The sequence below is a fragment of the Maylandia zebra genome, linkage group LG23 (assembly GCF_041146795.1).
Source record: "Maylandia zebra isolate NMK-2024a linkage group LG23, Mzebra_GT3a, whole genome shotgun sequence".
NCBI lineage: Eukaryota > Metazoa > Chordata > Actinopteri > Cichliformes > Cichlidae > Maylandia > Maylandia zebra.
Genome location: NC_135188.1, coordinates 47714159 through 47736157, shown reverse-complemented (window position 1 = coordinate 47736157; position 21999 = coordinate 47714159). Strand labels below are relative to the sequence as shown.

General features: G+C 40.9%; 1 protein-coding gene across 3 annotated transcripts in view; it reads right to left on the bottom strand.

The window, feature by feature from the left end:
- Positions 1–2367: 2367 nt before the first annotated feature.
- Positions 2368–21999, bottom strand: part of hecw2b (HECT, C2 and WW domain containing E3 ubiquitin protein ligase 2b) — a 73111-nt gene continuing 53479 nt past the window's right edge. For all 3 annotated transcript variants that reach the window (XM_076880387.1, XM_004564093.4, XM_076880388.1), the window contains 16 exons: positions 21539–21724; positions 21176–21328; positions 20923–21025; positions 20697–20793; positions 19225–19308; positions 18913–19022; positions 18193–18313; positions 14851–14964; positions 14623–14775; positions 14395–14493; positions 13204–13333; positions 10594–10740; positions 10351–10465; positions 6025–6110; positions 5769–5881; positions 2368–2825 (listed from right to left, as the gene is read on the bottom strand). In XM_076880387.1, coding sequence (XP_076736502.1) covers positions 2714–2825; positions 5769–5881; positions 6025–6110; positions 10351–10465; positions 10594–10740; positions 13204–13333; positions 14395–14493; positions 14623–14775; positions 14851–14964; positions 18193–18313; positions 18913–19022; positions 19225–19308; positions 20697–20793; positions 20923–21025; positions 21176–21328; positions 21539–21724 — 1923 coding nt within the window. In that variant the 3' untranslated portion in view covers positions 2368–2713. The remainder of the gene's footprint in view (positions 2826–5768; positions 5882–6024; positions 6111–10350; positions 10466–10593; positions 10741–13203; positions 13334–14394; positions 14494–14622; positions 14776–14850; positions 14965–18192; positions 18314–18912; positions 19023–19224; positions 19309–20696; positions 20794–20922; positions 21026–21175; positions 21329–21538; positions 21725–21999) is intronic.

The window sequence follows — 21999 nt, the reverse complement described above, 5'->3', positions numbered from 1 at the left end:
TGGATGATTCATAATTAACACATTCACATTTGAAATGTAGAAAATATTAAGGATTATATAATCTATTTTATAATAATAACACAATTATATTATTATATAAAATACTTTTATCATTGTGCATCTTGATGTTTGGTTTAATCTGGTATTAATATGAAATTTAAGCCCCGATTCATCGTCATTAGACACAGAGTCTGTCATTAAAAACCAAACAAAAACTTCAATAGAGATGAAACTTTATTTTAGAAGAGAAGTGCTTACAAATATTCATATATTAAAGTACGGTGGACTGGACAGACTGATTGGCTGTCAGATGTGTGGCTGCCACGTAAGGCTCAAAACTTTGGTACATTCTAGCCAGACAGACAAGTGAGAGAACTGACAGAACTGTTTTCAGTACGAGAAGTATTTGAAGTGAATTTGTACATGAAATTTTACTCAGCTTCCTGCCAAAATGTATCTTTAGTCTCTAAAAATATAAAGAAGGAGAATATGTCTGTGAAGGTTCTCAGTCATCCAGGTCATCGTAGTCAAAGGAGCTTGCAAAGAAAAGCGTCTGGACTGGACACATCCTGGGCCATCTGACCTCAGGAATTCGCATGATAAGGTGGGGCCAGGTTTCACAATGAACACACCCGAAACTCTGGCTGATTGGGACCCACGCCCAGTTTCACGCCTTGGCTCAGGCGATTAGAGGATCATCAGGGGTCCTTTTGTCCCTCTGTGGGGGGAAACTCCCACTGGGTTTATATCTGGGACTCTCCACCATTTGACCTTAGAACTGAAGAAGCTTCTCGGATGAGAGGTGAAACGTCTTCAAGCAACTTAAAGAAGTCCAGACGCTTTTCTTTGCAAGCTCCTTTGAATAAAGAAGGAGAACAGTAGGTCCAAGACAAAATCAATTTCAAATATTTAAAGCAGCAGGAGTGGTTCCAATGTTCTAAATAAATAACTGTGCACTAAATAATTTACACTGTTGAATGCCATCTAACACACATAAACCTCTCTGCACAGTAGCAGTCTGTATGTTGTTACTTCAGGCACACATCCAGTGGTGTAAACCCAGTGGGACACTCATTTCAGCAAGAAAAGAAAGTAGATGAAGAATTAAGCATGTTTACACAACACTCATATTACAAGAAAATAAGTCAGAACTAAAGGGACAGTGAAAAGTGATGAGAATATAGACACATTCAAAGTAAGTAAGTAATTGAGAACTTGTGTCAGCATTAATGATAGTGCATCAGAATTACTCAGAAATAATTAGTTTCATTAAGGGCAACTTTTTCATGCACTGCTTTTAGGTTCCTTTTTAGTCTTTAATATTCTGTGCATGAAATAATAATATAAACCAAAGTCCAGGACTAAAGATTTGACTTGTTTTTCTGTGGTAGTGCAGTGCATGCTTAAATTTATACTGCATCCTAAGTGAAGATCTGAATATACAAAAGAGAATAAACTAACTGCAAAGTCCTTCGAACTGGATTTTATGGGTAATGTTCATGCTTCTACCATTACAGAGTTTTTACTGCTGAATGACTGAAGAAGGTCCAGGTGCTTAATTGGCTGACATCTAAGTCTTTCATCAGTGAAAAACATTTGATACATGAGGAAGTGAAAAACACAACAAAGAAGACTTAAGTAACTAGAATCCTATATCAGACAAGGAGATAACATTCCTTTTCCAAAGACTCACTCAATAGTGATAAACATGACACGATCCCGTCTTAATTTTTATGAGATGTGTTTCTGCCATTAAATTCAAATTGACAAATTTTCTGTCTTAATTTATATTTTACATAGCATCCTAATGTTTTGAAGACTGGGGTTGTAAAAGTAAAATGATAAATTGATGATCATATATTGGTTGTCAATATAGTAACTCAGGTAAGTGGTGACCAAATATGTTTTTGCCAACAGATCCAGATCTGGTAGAGATATCACAATCTACACTGTAAAGCTAGCTAGTTAGTTCAGATCACACATGTCACTCCTGCATCATTAGAAAACGAGTTAAACAACAGGGTAGCTGCAATACCAAAAATGTCTGACTACACTCCAGAATTAGCTGAGGACAAAGTCCACTGAAAAACAAAAAAAATTACCTTAGGTCTACCTCAGCTTTTTAATAAATAAATGCACAACCTACACATAGTGAAGTTACTACATCACAATAACATGCTGTATTACAAGTGCATTGTAGAGACACATAGTCTTGGATGGTCCTTATAGTCCTCCAAGATCCATCCAAACTCAGTTAAAGAAGTAGAATCAGGTCAATATTCGCAGGGAAGGCAGTGGCTGCAGGTTCTTTAATTGGTCTAACCATTTTAACCTCCTTGATTCCCCCCCCCCCCCCCCCCCCCCCCCCCCCCAAAAAAAAAAAAATTAAAAAAAACTCAGGCGCCCTTGACCTCTGATTGGTCAGATCTAGGCAGTTCCAGTCAGAGTCCTAAAGCGAGCGCAGGTCTTCATTTGTCATGTCACATAGGTGAAAGCAAGTTATTAAGTAGGTGTGAAGTACATGCAGGTGCAACAAAAAAGGTTTACCTTTGTACACAAAACATTTCAAAGGGTCAGATCCTGTAACAAAACATCCTGTTATAAATTTAAATCAGGAGTTGGACTTCAAAATCTGACTTTTAAACGTCACTATCAGCAGCAGTCTTCCAGGGGCAGACGCAGGGTAAACTGGGATATGGGGGAGACGAGAATCTCATTCCAGTCCAAAGGTGCTGGTCTCTTCCACAGCAGTCAGCAGCTTCTCATACAGCACTGAGAAAGATGGGTACGGTGGTAGGTCCAGCCGGTTGAAGCAGGTGTGAGCTCTGGAGAACAGAGCAGAGACAGTGTTGTTCATCAGCAAATGCTTGAACAGAAGCCACAGTGTGTATTCTGGATGTATTAAAGCACAGGCCACTGACAGGATACATAGAGAAGCTCAAATCTAAGAAAAATCAGGTTTTATTATCATAATTACTACAGTGCATGACCGAAATAAGTGCCTGGAAATGCAGAGAACTTTAATATTTAATATCATAGACACAGAAATAACTAGGATTACCCCAGCAAACTAAATGTGGGGCACAAAGTTTGACTGTGTGAGAATATTACCATTTCTTCTTTTTGCATTAACATTTACAGACGTGACAGACAGACAAAAAACATGTCAACGTTAAGAAACTCAACTGAAAAGAGAGAAAAATAAACAAATTAAAAAACATATTGTTGCACCTGTATGTGTAATCATAGCATGTTTCTGTGAAGACTAAGTATCTTTCAAGTTCTTTTCTAGTATAGCACATATATACATAATAATACATTTTTGATTAGAACCAGAAATCCTATCACTATTGTATCATATCAAAATTACCCCTACATGGAGAAAGAAGGAGAGCACCTCTGATTAAAAAAATATTACATTTTGACCACTAATTATCATTTTTATCAGTTAAACGTTTAAAGGAAAATTTCATTCTTTCCATTGCATGTATATGTTATACAGTCTCTATCCTATCTATCCTAACAATCTTCAATAGTCGGACATGTGATATGAAAAATCTTAAAATGTTCTTCCCAATTACTCCTTTGCATGTTTCTGAATTTGAGGTGTAGCAGCATTTCTTATACATATTAAGCCAGTCATTTTTATTTATTTTATATTTGCATCTTTCTCCCTAAATGTACGAGGTAGATAAAAGTAGATCGACGTTTTTTCCTTCTTGCAGAGACTCGAAATAAGTTTCCCCTTTGTGTTGCCTTCATATGAGTTCACAAAAATAGTGATCAGGCCAGATTCTTTACCTTGTGTAATTGTGTCTTCTTTGAAGATGTCTAAAAAACATCCTCTTTTTCTAAATTACATTTATTAGAATGTTTTTGGAAGGAATCCAGGCCTTCTTCAGATGATACATAATGCCATATGAAGTGATTCCATTCTCTACCCATTTTTTTAATCTGCCATCTAATTCTGCTGGAAGCAATTCTGACAATAGTGAAGTCAGGCTGCCTTGTAATAATTTTCTAGGCAATGCAGAGCTATCCCTCTCTCCTCTTTGGTTAACTGCAGAGGTAGGAAGTAATGAATACAAAAAATACAAAAAATACAAAAATGTGTTTCTGGAAAATTGCCCAATACTTAAAATTACTTGATGTAATTATATCATTGTTTCCTGCAAAAACCTGACTTGTTACCAGTACGTATACACCTTTCTGGATTGAATTGTCATTATTATAATTATTTTTTGCACATATTTTGACCAGCTAATAGTCAATTTCAGGCTTTTATCTTTAATAGTTTTGAGATATTTATATGTAAACAATTTTTTTCAAAGTGCAAACAAAAAGAACAAAACCATAACATTTTTACGCAAATCTGAGATGGTTGGTATTTACTAGAGATGGCACGATACCACTTTTTTATGTCCGATACCGATACCGATATCATAAATTTGGATATCTGCCGATACCGATATGAATCCGATATAGTGTTTTTTAATCAACAAAACTGTTTTTTTAATATCTTGCTGCATTTTGCATAAGTTCATACTCAAGTTTAAAACAACAACTACACTAAAGCTATTCTGTTATACCTGTATGCAAAAAAAAATATTTCATAGTTCAGCAATACTGATCAATCTAATAAACTTAAACCTACACCATCCTCCCTATTCTGGTATTTTAAAGAGTACTTAGCGTAAATATTAAGCAGCCTAACTAATAGGGTTCCAACTCCCAGCAACAACAAAAATAAATAAATAAAAAATAGGGAACCACCCCTCACGCTCCACCTCATGATGCTTAATCGACGTAATCAACCTTAATTTGATGCAGTGTGAAAAAAAATGCACAGAAATCAATTATTTTTCAAGAAATATTAAATAGATTCAACATCTTTCTTCAACAAAATTGCAGACTGCACAGATGGTACCTTCCCAAAGGAAAAAGTACTATAGCTTACTAGGGTATATATATTAGACTTAATAGTTACTATATACAGTAATTGACTTCTATTCATTTTGCATCAAATTAAAACTTTGGGTGTCAGATAATTATTTATTAAAAGCTAGACATTTTAAATGAGAATAAGAAAGAAAAGTATGTCTTTGTGCCCCCTTTTCCCTGTTCATGCCCTATCGGCCCCCCTGGCTAAACTTTGCAAGATCCGCCCCTGCACAGTTACCAGCCGTCAGCTACGTAGAAAAGATCCTCGAGTAGAAAGTAATATTAAATACATTCTAACAACAGCTTATCAAGCTTAAACGTTCTGCTGTTGTTCAGCCGCTGGTTTCCTCTTTCTGGTGCAAAGTGGGCCAAAAACAAAGACGGACTCGCGACAGAAAAGCCGATCAGCTGATCATTAAGCAGTTTCATGATTGAAGTAGCAGCCGGAGAGCGAGAGGCAGTCGCTCGTTAAGCTTAACGCAGGAATGCTTTACAAACATTCAGAGATGGACTTACACACTTGCTTTACTTCTCTCGGGATAACTTTGTCGGAGATGAAATGCCAGGTTGCTAGCGAAGCTCCACATGCTATCCAGACCACAGGTCCCGCATGCCACAGCCGCTCTATCACGTGATGCATACTGCTCCGACGTGCTAACGTTCTGAGGTGAGTTACGGCGTGTTGCAAGTTTTGTGAGGTGCTTTCGTGATATTTAATGGATCGGATTACATTTTTTATTTTTCTCCGATATCTGATCCAGTAATTTAGGTCAGTATCGGACCGATACCGATACGTAATATCGGATCGGTCCATCTCTAGTATTTACCTGGGTAGGGAGGTGACTTTACCCCACTTCTCCACACAGAACCTACGGGGTCCATTGCTGCCTCGCAGAGAAGCAAAACCCTCATATGGAATGCTGGATGTCCCAGTCACAAACTGAGGATATAAGGTGAGAGACAACAAGTAGAAAAAAGACATGCGGATAAGAACACCAAGAAAGAACTGCAGTGTTACATGTTTGTTTGTTGTTATTGTTGTTTTTAATAAAAAGCCTCTTTAACTAAAACAAAAAAGCCTACCTGTAGGAGCCGCAATCTCTGCTCATTATTGAATCTCTCCACCGCTGCCCAGAACCACCGGATCACAATGTGGTTATCATGGTAACCTAAACACAACATTTCATGTTTTGTCAAAATGTCATGGTAATAGGACTATAATGAAAGCCAAAAAACCAAAGCTCAAGTCTGAGTGAATCAAGGGATGAGCTTTTTGAAACCTTATTCTTAGTAAAAGTCGCCTAAGTTGTTAAAGTTTTTTTAAATCCTTTTTTAAGTGATGTATTTATTTTTTCATTTTAAACCACAATGACAAAAAAATCAAAATCAGAAAACCACCACGAAAACAAAACACAGCAAAACAACAAATGTCTTGATGCATGCTGAAGTTGATCCAGTTCATCTGGACGTTTTGACGTTTTTAGTGGGAGAAAAGTTTCATCACTCATCCAAGTGACTTCTTCATTCTCAGCTGAAGGCAGCAGTTGTTGTTGAGATGCAGTTGTTGTCTCTGTGGCTTTCAAATCCCAAAAACTGGTCCACCTGAACGATCCGGTCCCATGGCACAAATAGAGTAATATAGTGTACACTGTTCAGTCGAATGATTTATAAATCGGGGAAACCAAACAACCTCTCGACAGCCCAGGACTCTGCAGTCTACAGGCCAGTGGCCACTCTGTTAATGATGAGGATGTAACATCCTGGACAGGGAGAAACGCAGTTTGAGTGGGGAGTCAAGGAGGCCATTTAGATGAAAAAGGAAAGACCATCTCTGAATCGATGAGGGGGCCTAAGGGTACATCTGTCACCATCTTACAAGGCTGTGATTGCAGCCATTCCCCAACTCTCTGTGAATAGTTCTCATGGCGATTGATCAGTGGTCTTTGATCATCAATGGTCATTACAATTTGCAGTCTTTTGAATATGTGGCTTTACAGCTGAAGGCCTCATCCAGAGTTGTGTTTCTTAATGTTTAAACGCCTCCCAAATACTGCGCAGACTCTTTTAATGATCTCAGTGAACTGCTGTCTGTGATCTGTGTTGATTTTGACTGTGTAATTATTGTTGGGGATTTTAACATCCATGTGGACAACCCTCAGGACAAAGGGACTAAAGACCCTGAAAGTAAAATTTCAGCGCACACAAATACATCAACAGCAGTGATCACAAAACGGTGTATAACTGAAGACAGTAGTCAGATCTTTAACCAGGTCTTCCCATTAACACCTGACCTGCCCAGAGGGTCAGTCAATGAGCTCGTCAATAGCTTCAATGCTAACATGTTAAATGTAATGGACACTATTGCTCCCATTAAGGTGAAGGTTATCTCTGGAAGGAAAAAGTCTCCATGGAGAAACTCCACACTGGTGAAAAATGAAAAAAGAGAGTGTAGGAAAGCTGAGCGCAGATGGAGAAAAACAAACCTCCAGGTTCATTATGACATCTATAAAGAGAAACTTCACAGTTATAATTTACAACTGAGGAGTGCAAGGAGGTCCTACTTCTCTGACATCATCACTAAAAACAGCCATAATGCTCGGGTCGTATTTTCTACAGTTGACAGGCTAACAAACCCTCCTGTGTCAGTGGCAGCTGAACTTCAACCATGGCCTGCAATGACTTTGCCAAATTCTTCACAGACAAAATCCAAAAGATTAGACAAGCAATTGGTACATCAACAGCAGATCCAGGATATGTACTGTGTCCACCAAAAAACTGTTTAAACACCATGAAACAGTTTCAACCTATTAACAGCAAAGACCTGGAGGACATCTTAGGTCAACTGAACTCCTCCTCCTGCTGTTTAGATGTCCTGCCAACAAGTTTTTTCAAAAAGGTCTCAAAGACTTTAGAGTCAGACCTGTTACAGATCGTCAACTTTTCTTTATTATCAGGTGTGTTTCCAGAATCACTAAAAACTGCTGTAATCAAACCTATACTGAAAAAGGACAATCTTGACAAGACACAAATGAACAACTACAGGCCGATCTCAAATCTCCCGTTTTTAAGTAAGATCATTGAAAAAGCAGTTTCTCAACAGCTCAATTACTTCTTAAAACAGAATAATTGCTACGATGCCTTCCAGTCAGGTTTTAGACAGAACCACAGCACTGAAACCGCTCTGACCAAAGTGTTTAATGACATATGTCTGAATACAGACAGTGGAAAAATGTCAGTCCTAGTTTTACTGGATCTCAGTGCAGCATTTGATACAGTCGACCACAACATATTACTCAAACGACTGGAGAACTGGGCAGGTCTTTCAGGAACTGTACTAAACTGGTTCAAAACATACGTAGAAAACAGGAAATACTTTGTATCAATAGGTAACTTCACATCTGAGCAGACAAGTATCACATGTGGAGTTCCCCAAGGTTCCATCTTGGGACCCCTTCTGTTTAACATCTACATGCTCCCACTGGCACAGATTATAAAGAACAACAAAATAAACTATCACAGCTATGCAGATGACACACAAATATATATCACAATGTCACCAGGAGGCCGAGGCCCTGTGCAGGCTCTTGGTAAATGCATTGAGGAAATTAATGACTGGTTGTGCCACAATTTTCTCCAGCTAAACAAAAACAAACTGAGGTAATAGTCTTTGGCGCCAAAGAAAAACGATTACAGGTCACCAGAGAACTTCAATCTATACATCTAAAAACCACAAACCAGGCGAGAAATTTGGGTGTAGTGATGGATGCAGACCTAAACTTAGAAAAACACATTAAGACAATAACAAAGTCAGCTTACTATCACCTCAAGAATATTTCAAGGATAAAAGATCTGATGTCTCAACAGGACCTGGAAAAACTGACCCAATTTGTCTCAGGGTCACTTTTCTGTTTACACGCAGACAGGCGCTCGTGTGTGTGTGTGTGTGTGTGTGTGTGTGTGTGTGTGTGTGTGTGTGTGTGTGTGTGTGTGTGTGTGTGGTGCCACTGGCTGGAGTCGCTATAGCAACCAGGCTCACACCTGCCTGCTTAATGAGCTCTGTCTCTGTGAGCTCATTGTGAAACCTGGCCCCACCTTATCATGTGATTTCCTGAGGTCAGATGGCCCAGGGTGTGAGTGGGCGTTAAGGCGTCTGGGAAGGATCTCAAAACTGGATTATAGATGGCAGACAGTTGGTGTGTTAAGCCCCGCCCTCTGTTCAAAGATGGTCGCTCACAGTGGACATAGATGGCTTCTTTCACTCCTCTTTCAATGAGCTCACCCGAAACTCTGGCTGATTGGGACCCACACCCGCTTTCACACCTTGGCTCAGGCGATTAGAGGATCATCAGGGGGTCCTTTTGTCCCTCTGTGGGGGGAAACTCCCACTAGGTTTATATCTGGGACTCTCCACCATTTGACCTTAGAACTGAAGAAGCTTCTCGGATGAGAGGTGAAACGTCTTCAAGCAACTCAAAGAAGTCCAGACGCTTTTCTCTCCAAGCTCCTTAGACTAGACCTGGATGACTGAGAACCTTCACAGACACAGTATGTCTGTAGTTAGTGCAGGCCATCTGATCAGAGCATTCTGCTTGGCCCGTTAAATTCAAGCTTATTGTTCATCGGTGGATTTGTCTTCTGCACACAGGTGGTTCAGATCTGGGCAGTTGGAGTCAGATGATGACTTTTAGAATCATCTTTTCTGACTGAATGACTAGAACTTGCAGCATTTACCTGTCTGTAGTGAATCCTCCCACATTTCAGTCATTCAGTGATTAAAAGAATATGAACTTTTAATATTCATTCAGATGTTTTCTGACTCTAAATTTCTTTTGTCATTACTCAGCTTTTTCTAATATAAATTTTAAACATGTTCAGCTACTTTTCAACTTCTTCTGTGTGAACGTCAGCTTTCAACAGTTCTGCACTTTAGTTTTCAGGTGAAGAATTCAGAACAACATTCAGCAACATTCATTTCAGCTCAAAACATTCAGCTATCAGCATTCACGCTGCAGTGTCTTTAGAAAATGCATTTTTCTAGTTACCTTTTGTTTCCAGCTTCTTATTGGTTGTTACATGAATTTAATGCTAGTATTTCTCAAACATAAAACTGCGACTGTAATAAATAACTAATAGCAGGTAATAGATTCTCTTTCCCCTGGGTCACAGGTTGGCAGTTTGCATAACTCTATTAACACACATGCTATATGTATTCATTTATCCTCCCCCAGTTAGATCTGTGATCCACCTGTCTGTCCCCAGCTGATCCTTTTCTCCTGTTCTTTTGATGTTGAAGTTTGCTGACACCTGCCTTAGTTAATTGTAAGGACAACACTTTATCTTAAACTTTATCTAAAGGTTTAAACAAATCTATCCTGAAAAACAAACATTCATTCTTAGCTTCCTCCACACCTCCTCTGTACTCAGTGTTGTTCCTCCAGTCTGTTAAGTCAATTTCCGCAGTGCCTGCAATTACCAGCTCCAGTTCCCTAGCATCAAACACAGACACCAACCTGGCATCCACCACCTGCAAAAACATTCAAAATGTAAAACAGTGAGATCTTTTTTACACTGTACATTTAGGGGCACTAGAGATAAACTGGGTGATGCATAACATGTGAAATATATATAAAACTCTGTCACACTAAGCCATACCTCATAGAAGCCTCTGACCAAGCTTTCAGTCTGGTGCACCACTCCTCTCTCTATCCTCCACTTTACCATGCGCTCAATGTATTCCTTCTTGTTCTTCTCTGAGACAGGAATGTTGGCTCCACCGGGCTTCAGCTCCCTTTCTGTTATCTATGGCAAAACACAATTATTTGGTGGATATCAGGGATTGTTTCCTTTCTAAATCATGAACGGTTAACGAGATTCAAGCTAGAGTGTCTTTCCTCCTCCTCTGCACCACTGTTCAAACTGCAGGAGAATCACTTTTCGTTCTCAAATCCAATTTCGAGATTTTCTACCCTGTTATTTGCAACAGCGTATATTGGCAGTACATTCTGTATCTTCACATATATCCAACAACATTTTTCTAAGTGTTTCGATGATGAAAGTAAATCTAGTATCTTTATTTTTCAATTATCTTACATTGGCTCTTTCTTACTTGGCTCTCGGTGAAGGCGGTCGCACTTTTCTCCTCTCCTCCTTCCCCTTATCTTCCCTGCTTAGCCTCTTGTGTCCTGTCTTGTCTCGCGTGCACTACTTTTCCCTTGAACAGTCTCTCACTGTCGTTCTCTAAAACCTAACAGAGAATTATGGATTTGATCAACTGGTCTCTGAACGCTATTGACACCCTCTTCTCAACGAGAAGTCTGGGCTCGGGAGAGCCCGAGTGCCCTGGAGGGACTTTCCCTGCCGGATACACGATGGATGGGTGGCAGACCTGGAGGATCTTGTGCCTGGCGGGACTGTCTATCGAGGACGCTGAGGATATTTACCTATTCGGAACCATGATAACAGGGTTCTTGCTGATCGGAGCTGGCTTGGCCCTGACTTATCGGAGAAATAAGAGAGCGGAACCAGCTGTTCAAACCCCCCCTAAGCTGACCGCTGGAATTGAAGCGATGGGACGAGGCGCGGCCTCCCACACCGAACGCAGCATGGTCAACACCTTGGAGACGCTTACAGCTGCCGTGAAGACTCAAACTAACACCATTGAGCGTATGATGGGATACATCAGAGAGGGGCCTGCTCACAATAACACCCTTGAGCGAAAGTTGGATAACATCGCAGAACGGCTCACTGCAGCTGTGGGGTCTCAGAACCAAAAGAATGACAACACCACGGAACAGAAGCTTGATACCATCATGGGGAGGCTCGCAGCGCTCCAACGGGAAATCGAGGCCCCAGTGTCAGAGTGCTAAATTCGCTGCTCGCATAAAGGAGAAATCAACAATATTCTACATTTGGACACCACGGCGCCAGCTGCTAGGCCCAAGGCTGGAGCCCACCAAAACAACTCCCTGATAACGACTGTGTGATGACTATTCTTCCCGTCCCATGAAGGACACCTGGATCGGCTGGAGGACTGTTTACTTAGCCTGATACAGCGAAGGACACTGTCTCAGCTGAACTATGGACACGCACACACATACACTCACACTGATAAGCACGCACTCATCCCCCTCCCTTCCAAACGCCTTCGATGCTTGTTCCTGCGGGGGAAGGCAGCGGGTCTGCGCGCCGCGCTGAAATGGTAGCATGGTGCAGGACGACTGCTGTGTTCCTTCGAATCACCCCCCACCCCCCTATCCATCCCCTGTGGCTTGTCATGTGCTCTGATGTTGTGATGTGGACATTAATGTGCTCTCTGTGCAGAGGAGTTTTTTTTTGTTTCCTGTTCTCATGCTGTCCTCCCATAGGTTGCCCAGCGTGTGAAGAGGTCTCTTTTTTTCCTCTTGTACTTTTCCCATTGTTGTGTAATTTTTTCAGTGTTATTCTCCCAACGCTGCCGATCTCCAACTGTATTCCCTTGTGTTGTCTTGTTGTTGTGTGTGTAAGTCGGGGGGGGGGTCCTATTCCTCTGTGGGGCAACCTGCATATGGCCAATAAAACATTCATTCATTCATTCATTCATTCATTCATTCATTATATTCACTTACAGACGTGAACAGCATGCTACCTGACTGGACAGTGCTGTGCAACACCCACATTACCAAACTTGGTGTTGGTGACAGCATGTGATGTTGTCTGGTGTTGCAGATTGCCCACCCTTGGTTGGTCAAGTTTGTTTATTTGTTGGTCAGAATTGTTTAGGCCCCATGAAGACCTCTAGTGAATAAAGTTAACAAAAACTCAAAGTAAATGAAACGACTGTAAAATAATGAAAAAGGATTGATAAAACTGGCAAATCACTCGGTAACCTTCATCCACTGGAGAGACGGGTGAGACTCCTTACACTGCCAAGGCATCTGGGATGTTGGCTTGGTGTGAGGCCAGGATTGTACCCAAGTTGTGTATTTTAATTTGGTAATTGGACTGGTGCTTTTCTACTCTACCTGAGCACTCAAAGCCCTCAATACAATTTGCCTCAGTCACCAACTCACACAAGCACTCTGCTTTCTCTAAGTCACGTTGGACTATCTAACATTCACACATAAGTATCGTATTTGGCATGTCGACCGAAGCAGCCAGGGAACCACCAACCATCCGATTAATAGATGGCCTGCTCTACGTCCTGAGCAACAGCCACCCCCATTTGTTGAAAGTATAGTTGGTGTACACACACACACAAGCACGCACACACCTACATACACTGACCTGTCCAAAAACTTCTTCATTGACAGTGAAGGAGAGGTCCAGCATATCGTCTATGTCGTTGTCCTTCATCCACTGAAGAGACTGGTGAAACTCTTCATCCAAATACTCCAGATCACTCAGGTCACAGGGACTACAAGTTGGGAAAGGCAGATAATGTGTGTCTGCTGTCTTAGACCCACATACAGATTAACTTATCCTCACACTGGCTCTTGTTCACAGTTAAAATCTGTTTAAAAATGTACATATATATATTTCAGCAAACTGTGTATACATTAGTCACTTTGTTAAGTACGTATTTCTAGTACTGAGGTGGACCCCTGTTGCATTCAGAACTGCCATAATTCTTGATGCCAGACATTCAACAAGATGCTAGAAACATTCCTCACAGATTTTGACAGGAGTGGCACCTGGTGTAGTGCATCTGCACCAAGCTCCTCTGCCTGCTTTGGTTGGTTGGTTATTTTCACATTACTATCAGCTTGAAGTGCTCTGGCCATTGTCCTTTGACCTCTGGCATCAACACATGTTCAGAGAACAGCCACTCACAGGATATTCTATATTTGTCATACTATTCTCTGTAAATCCTAGATTCCCAGCTTTTGAAATAGCAGACCAGCCGGTGTGACACTAAAAACAATGACACTTCAAAGTAACTTAATCACCTCTCTTGTCCATTCTGATGGTTGTTGCGACCATGTCTACAAGCATTAAGTTGCTGTCATATTATTGGCTCAATAGGTGCGCTGGACAGCTGTCAGAAGACTGCTGTGGCTGGTGTGGTTTGGGGTTCAGCTGCAGGGGAAGGGGACAGCGTCAGGGCAGAAACAGCTGATTCTGATTGGACTGATTGTTTTTTTCCTCTCCTTATTTTAGTATCTGCTGGGGCCTGGAGAGTAGGGATCGGCCCAAGGCTGAAGAAATGCCAAGAGGGCTGGAGATGGGCTGGGTTGGCGTGTGCTGTAAACACACACTGACCCAGAACACACTTCTATAGCAGCTATAGTTATAGCTGCAGTATGTTGGCCCACAAAATATTAAACCCTGGATTAAGAATGTGATATCACTCAAGACGAGCGAAAACATAGAATATATGTGTTAACGAGCAGCTGCTCAGGCGTACCTAACAAAATGGCAGGTGGGCGTATACATACAGACATTTCATGTGCATTTGAGTATTGTGTGTCAACATACATCCGAAGTAGGCCTTTATAAAAGGGTCTGGTGAAGAAGGCATCCAGCAGGTACTGATGGATCAGAGCCATTCCCAAAATGCGACCACTGAATCGGAACCTGAGGCACACACAAACACAAAAGTTAAATACTGTGTGTGTGTGTGTGTGTGTGTGTGTGTGTGTGTGTGTGTGTGTGTGTGTGTGTGTGTGTGTGTGTGTGTGGGCGGGGTTTCAAATTGACTTTTACCACTCATGGTGATTGTCAACGAAGGCAGACATGGGACTGATCTGAACGGTGTAGGTGTCATTGGCAGAGTACTCAAACAGACCATAATAAGGGTTAAACAGTTCTCTGGAAACCAAGAAGAAAAATTCTCTCGAGGGCCCGCTGTAGTCCAACCTGAAACACACACATTTAGACTTTAGATTTCCTTTCTTTCTTTTCTTCCCTTCCTTGCCCCTCCCAGACACTCACCCCTCCTCCCCGACAAAGCTAACATAGAGCTTGCTCCGCTGTAGGTCTTTCCGGGAGTAACACATGATTTGGTTGAAGGCATCTTCCAGGAGTTGGTCGCGACGGATGATCAGTCTAAGACAGACAGACAAGAGTGAAGACAGACAACTCCCAGCAGACAAAGAGTGCTGTATTTATCGGAACATAAGGCGCATTAAGCGAAACAAAACAGGCAGATAAGTCAAACTTTACTCAGTTCATTTTTTTTGCTTGCTTCATTTTCGTACCATTGACTCATTAATGTCATATTCTCTCCAGCTGCTCTATTCCCCTGTTGTTGCAGTATATTAATGACTAACCTCGTATTGTGGATGGATTATCTCAGTTGTTCTCCTGACTGAAGTTTGGTCCGTTTACAGCATCCTGCCATGTGATTACATTTGTCCCTAACCATCAGGAACCCTCACGTTAACTTTCATCGAGTGGAAAAAGGTTAGTGTTCTTCCTCTAACTTCACTGTGTTTATGTTATAATAATGATAATAATAATGATACATTTTATTTGAGGGCGCCTTTCTAAAACCCAAGGTCACCTTACAAGAGAAAAAGACATCAAATAAAATAGTAGATTAAAATAGATTCTAATAAATTAAAATACAGAAAACCACAAACAACAAATTAAAAACAAACAAACAAACAAAAAACAAAAAAACATGATTTGACAGCAAGTAAAATCTGTATTAAAGCGAGTAAGCCAGTTCAAACAAGTAGGTTTTGAGTTGTGATTTAAATAAGGGAAGGGGATCCATATTTCTTAAGGCTGAAGGAAGTGAGTTCCAGAGCCGAGGAGCAGGGCGACTGAAAGCTCTGAGCCCCACAGTGGTGAGGCGAGCAGAAGGAACAACAAGATGAGTGGCAGATGAAGATCTGAGAGAGCGGGAAACTGTGGTGATATGAAGCAGATCACAGAGATGACGAGGGGCAAGGTTATGAATACACTTAAACGTGAGAGCTAAGATTTTTATCCTGGCTTCTATGGGCAACCAGTGAAGCTGTTGAAGAATTGGGGTCATCTGGTCTCATAAGGGAGTGCGAGTTATGACCCAGGCAGCAGAATTCTGAAGAAGTTGAAGTTTATGGAGGGACTTATTGGGGAGACCAAATAGGAGGGAGTTGCAATAATCGATCCGGGAAGTAATAAGACTGTGGACGAGGACGGCAGCAGCATGGAGAGTAAGGAAGGGACGGAGTCGGCTAATGTTACGTAAGTGGAAGTAAGCAGACCGGGTTATGTAATTCATGTGAGACTGGAATGAGAGAGTATTATCAAGTATGACACCCAAACTCTTAACCTGAGGGGAGGGGAGGGTGGGAGAACTTTCAATGTTAATGGAACAACTGTGGTTAAGGTAGAGGCCGTGCCAACAAGTAAAACTTCTGTTTTATTACTGTTAAGGTTGAGAAAATCGGAGGAGAACCAGGATCTAATCTCCATAAGACAGTTTGAGAGGGAGGTAGGTGGGAGGGATGAATTGGGTTTGGAGGAAATGTAGAGCTGGGTGTCATCAGAATAGCAGGTCATTGGTAATCCTTAACAAGGCAGTTTCTGTACTATGATGGGGCGGAAACCAGATTGAAATTGTTCGTAGAGATTATGGTTATTGAGGTATGAGTGAAGCTGAGAGGCAACAACTTTCTCAAGGATCTTTGAAATAAAGGGGAGCTTGGATATAGGACGGAGGTTATCAAACCTATTGGGATCTGCACCAGGCTTTTTGAGAATTGGAGTGACAGAAGCAGTTTTCAGGGATGGAGGAATAACTCCAGTGTTAAGGGAGTTATGCTAACTTAGCGATCACATAGCACAGGGGTCGGCAAGCTGCAACTCCGGGGCCACATGCGGCTCTTTAGTCCTTATAGTGCGGCTCTGCGTGGTTTGGGAAAATAAATTAGAAGCTATTAGCTGAAGTGTATTTTATTTATATTCTTTTTTAACTTGTAGTTCTAAATTGGAAGATTATTGTGATATTGAAATATAAAAATGAAATTATATTATATTATTTTTTCATCGCTCAAAATAAGCGTCACACTCGTGGAAGCCGGTGTACCCGCCGAAACGCTGTGCATTTATCGAGACTTTCAGCCCCAGGTAGGTCAGTTATGGATCTTCAGATCCACATTATGTCAGCAGCTGTTCTCCACCGTGAACATGAGAGGTTTTTGGACCAATTGTGTGTTCTCCATTCTTTAAGCACCGTTTAAGCACCGGCACCGTTTCAAAAGTACCGGTTTGGTACTGGTATCGGATAAGACCTAAACGATACCCATCCCCAGGTAAAATACATATTTAGGCAGAATTTTGCAAATATCTATTTTTCGTTTTTTAGCAGCATAGTGCTTTTTTTCCCAATTATTTTTTAAAAGTCAGGTCAAGGCTCCAAAAGCACAAAGGCGATATAAGGGTGGCTCACAGCAGTTTTTGTTTGCTGGATCATTTTAGTTCAGCTGGGTGTCTTTCCTTTGGTTATATTTCTTTAAGAGTTCAAATGTGTTCATTACATAAATAAAATGTAATTTTCTCTGTAGCACTTCATGGATTTCATAAGCAACACACCTTAGTTGTTCAAACAAAGCATAAAGGTAAAACAACAATACATACAGTGTTATCTTCATTCTAGATGTCAGAAAGTATTCGCGGCTCCCAGTGTTTTCTTTTGCGTGGAAACTGGGTCCAAATGGCTCTTTGGGTCTTAAAGGCTGCTGACCCCTGGGTTAGCACATCATTATATACCAGCTAGCCCAACTTCAGTAACCCTACAAATGTCACTGCTGTTTAGTTTTCTGTCTTCATTTATGTTTTAAGTGACAGCAGAGCTGTACGTTTGAATTTTTCAGAAATCTCTCAGTCAGAACATGCTCATGTTTAGGTGGAAGCTAGCGAGCTAACTTCCTGCTAACTTCTAACTCCGTTAATTGTAATAAATACTTGTAATTGTTACACCTGGTAAAGCAGCAACACTGATCATTTTATTAAAGATAAAAGAATTTAGACAGAATTTGGACCTGAAGCCGACGGTGTTTTGGACCCAGATTCCTCCGCGAGGCGCCTGACTACAATAGCCATAATGCTCCAACAATCCATCCAGTGGTGCGGCTTTGTAGCTTTGCAAAGTCCTGCTAAAACATTTTCTAACAGATTTCTGAGCGCCGTGTACTGCAATAAATCGGTTTCGTTGTCAGTAAGCACAACCAGAATTCATACATAAGCGCACCCGATGTGTAAGTGTGCCTTACAGTGCTGAAAATACGGTAAATAAAAAATGATGAGAAAGGATGCCTTCTACAGTCAAAGCTGCTGACTTACTTTAGCTTCCCTGGTCCTTGTCCATAGCCCTTAGTTTCCAGTTTCCTGTAGAAGTTTCGCAGTTTTGCCTCAAAGTCTCTCTTGTAGGGTGCTGGTGCTCTGGCATTAGCTCTCTGAGTACCTACGCACACACTTAAATGTTTACTTTGATGGGTTATGTCAACAAGCTGACAGATAAAGCAGAAATTTCATTTATATGTGCAGAATTCTACCAAGCAAGAATATGCCAATTAATTTCGTCACATGCACAACAACAGTGGTGCAGCTGTCATACAAGGGTGTTTATTTGTAACCTGGGTTGCAGGTTCAGCTTCTGCACTTTACAGACAATGAACTGATCAGTTAAATCTGTGATTAGTGAACAACCTGCTCTAACATGACTAGCTGTGTTCTGATTTTACCAATGGTTGTCAGAAACATTAAGTCTTTATTGTTGGTGTGAAAAGTCATTCATTTTAGCTCAGAGCTCAATTTCTTTCTGTTGAACTGGAGTTCTGAGTTCAGTTCAAGGTCAACATTTCCTAGTTGGCCAATCCAGATATTCTACATGAATCAGCTGTACAGCAATGTGAAGTGCACTTAACGAAAATATCAGCAAAGTACTCTGCAGGGCTCAAACACAGTAAAAGGTTCCATATGAATTTGTGAGAGAGGGTTTGTGGATAATATTTTTTGCATGTGTTGGGTTTTTTCACAATGACTTTTCTGTTGATCTTTTACCAGGTGAATTCTGTGGGGAAGAGACAGGTGACCCCCGAGGTGACTGGCAGTAGCTGGGGTGAAGTAAGGCATGAGGAGGCACATAGGACATCACTTCTTCTTCAAAGAGACTGCAGATGGAAGGTTGGAGAGGGGATGAAGGGACATAAAAAAGAAACCAATTCACTAAATGCAATTACTTCAGCAGAGCAGCGAGAAAATGAAAAAAAAAAAGGTAATAACAAGAAGGGGATACACAACTAGTCCGATTAGAAAAAGGAAAGCCAAGAAAAAAAAGAATAAGACAGAGGAGGTAAAGCAGAAATATGTCACCTTAGCAACATGACAAGGTCGGCAGATCCCGACAGCCTGGCCAATCCTGACACTCCATCTGTGCGGATCAGCTGCACTTTCTCCCTGTTGTCACAGCAACATTACAATGGCAATGCTGTTCATTAATGTATCCTATGCATGTATTTCACTTTGACTTTGGCTACTTGAGGGACAACTGGAGCAGATCCCAGTCTTTTTATTTTTGTGTTTGCAACGACAGATTTATCATAGTCAGGACATTTTGCATTGATCTTTTCACATTTCCAGGCGTATTTGAAGGTTATGATCAGATTTTAGGGCTAGTGTTTTCAGCTTGTATCAATTTATAGTTTAAATATTCATTTAACAATAATCTTAATTAATTTCTAATATGTTTTTGTAAATGTTTCATCATTTTATTATTGATTTTTATTTCCATTTTCATTTTTTGGCACTTGCTGTTTGTGCATGTCTTTGATTATTATGTTGTAAAACTTCAAAAATTAATGGAAAAAAAATGTAGCAGTAGCACAATGAACTTTGCTTCCTGCTTTGATGATTTTCTCTTCTGACAATTAGGTTTTCTTGCAATACTTAAATGTTTCTAAATATGATACCAAGGCACAGCAATATTTTTCATCTTGTCTAAGGTCTCTAATGTATGAAGTTGATTCTTGTAGTTTGTTTCCTGCAAGCTGAATCGTGTTCCTCATCAAAGCTACTTAAAACACGTTTAAGTTCTAACTGGGTTTTTCCTAATGAGCCACATTCAACATGTCTTCATAAAGTTTAGCTCAAAAATAATATTTCAGTAAAAATCTGTCAAGATCACCACCACTTTTAGGAAGTCAATCTCTATACCATGAAACAGAAAACAAATTATGCCCAATTGGACTGAAATATCTACCAACTTGGATTTTTCATTTTTATTCTTTTTGTCATTTGAGACCCGTGGAGCAATCATAAGGTCTATGTGGAGTTTTCTGAAAACTCTTGCACTTAAACTCAACTTAAACCGTGGGAACAGACGACAGGTCTGAGGGTTAAGGCGGTGGAGATGTGGATCAGAGGGATTGGATAGTGAAGATGATTTCAAATAATGTTTGTGTACCAGACATTTCATCTAGAAAAGCTGTTTTTCCTCCCATATTGGTGCGGCAGCAAAGCTCTGCATCAATGACACATAGTGGTGTTGTTTGTGGAGTTTGTGGAGTCCTGGCACGAGAAATGTCTTTTGAATATATTTTAAGCATGAAAAATAGCACTCTTAAACTTTTACAACCCGGGGTTCGTGCTTGAAAATGACATGCCCAAAATGAAGTGATTATTTCTCTGCTATTACAAACACTTGCAAGACTTAAGGGGCCATTATGTGTAAGTATCACAGCAGATGCCATTGCATCAAAGTAACTGAGAACAAAGAAAAAATCTAGTCACCAGATTAAGGAAAGCATTATATAAACGCCAAGCTGTGCATTTCTGTATGTGTGTACCTGAGTGCATGGTTCCGGTTAAAGTCAGGCTGCCTCTCCTGCAAAATCTCAAAGATGTTTGGTTGTCGTAGAAATGCCACAATCTTCTCATTGTAAGCTAGAAAAAAGTGAACAGAAATTTTTTGTCAAATGTATTCATCTCTTCCTCTCAGATTCTTGTGTGTGTGTGCACGTGTGTGTGCGTGTGTGTGTGTGTGTGTGTGTGTGTGCTTGTGCATGCACTAACCCACTGGTATTAAGTCTTGGCATGGCCCTCTGTTGGCAGATGTGAAGGTGCTGGAAGGTCGTGGAAGAACAGGTGGGCTAACATGACGAGGGTCCTCACCCAGCTATAAAAACAGGATGTCAATAAACATGCTGCCCAGGTTTACATGATATGTAAGCGGAGGAAGAAAACATGTAACTGTTCCTGTTATGATTAGAGGACCAATTTAAGTAGCTGTACTTTCTGTTGTCCATGATCGTTACGTGTCCCTTACCAGTCGCCGAGTGGTCACCTCTCCAGCACTGTGGCTGCGCTGGCGAGTCAGGTGTTGGCGGTGAGCGAGGAGGCTCAGCGGCCGAGAGCTTTGGAGAGGCAGCCGGGGGTCAATGAACGTAGTGGCACGGCAGTTATGGTCTACAAAGAAAGGCTAGATGGGTGTGCACACAGATACACATGTCAAGTGTTAATCATTTTTAATTTGATTACAGTTTTTAAAAAGTAAGAAATACTTGACAGAATAAGTGTAGAACAGTTAGATACTATTGAGGATCTGAATACAGTTTAACTGTATTCAGACCCTCAAAAAGTCATGAAATGTAGACATTGGGGCACTGACTGATTACAGTGTCAGCCCTACCTTGCCGGTCTGGTCGTGCTTCATCTCCCAACCCCTGGGCAGCTCCAGCTGTTTGTTAGCAAACATGTTGAGGAAGGCCACCAGGTCCCTGTTGTGCTGGTAGCGCTCAAAGTGATGAGCATCCCGACGAACCTTACTGATCATATGCTTCAGACATGTGTTGGTGGTGAACATGTGGTAGGCACTCTAGAACCAGGAAATAGATTCCAGTAGACAGGAAGGAGATTCAGCACAGAGGAAACACATCAAGAAAAGAGTAAGTTTTAAGTGCCTTGTGCTACTATTACACTATGTAGTCACTATCGTATGCACACATTTCAGAGGGAAAGCAAAGGGCATGGCTGTTGTGCTTACTACTCACAACCACTACACAATATAGGTGCTGTTTTGTATGAGCTGAAGCTTTGAGTCTGGGATTTGAGTCTTTTGCATGTTACGAAAATACACTATGGAGCCTCTGC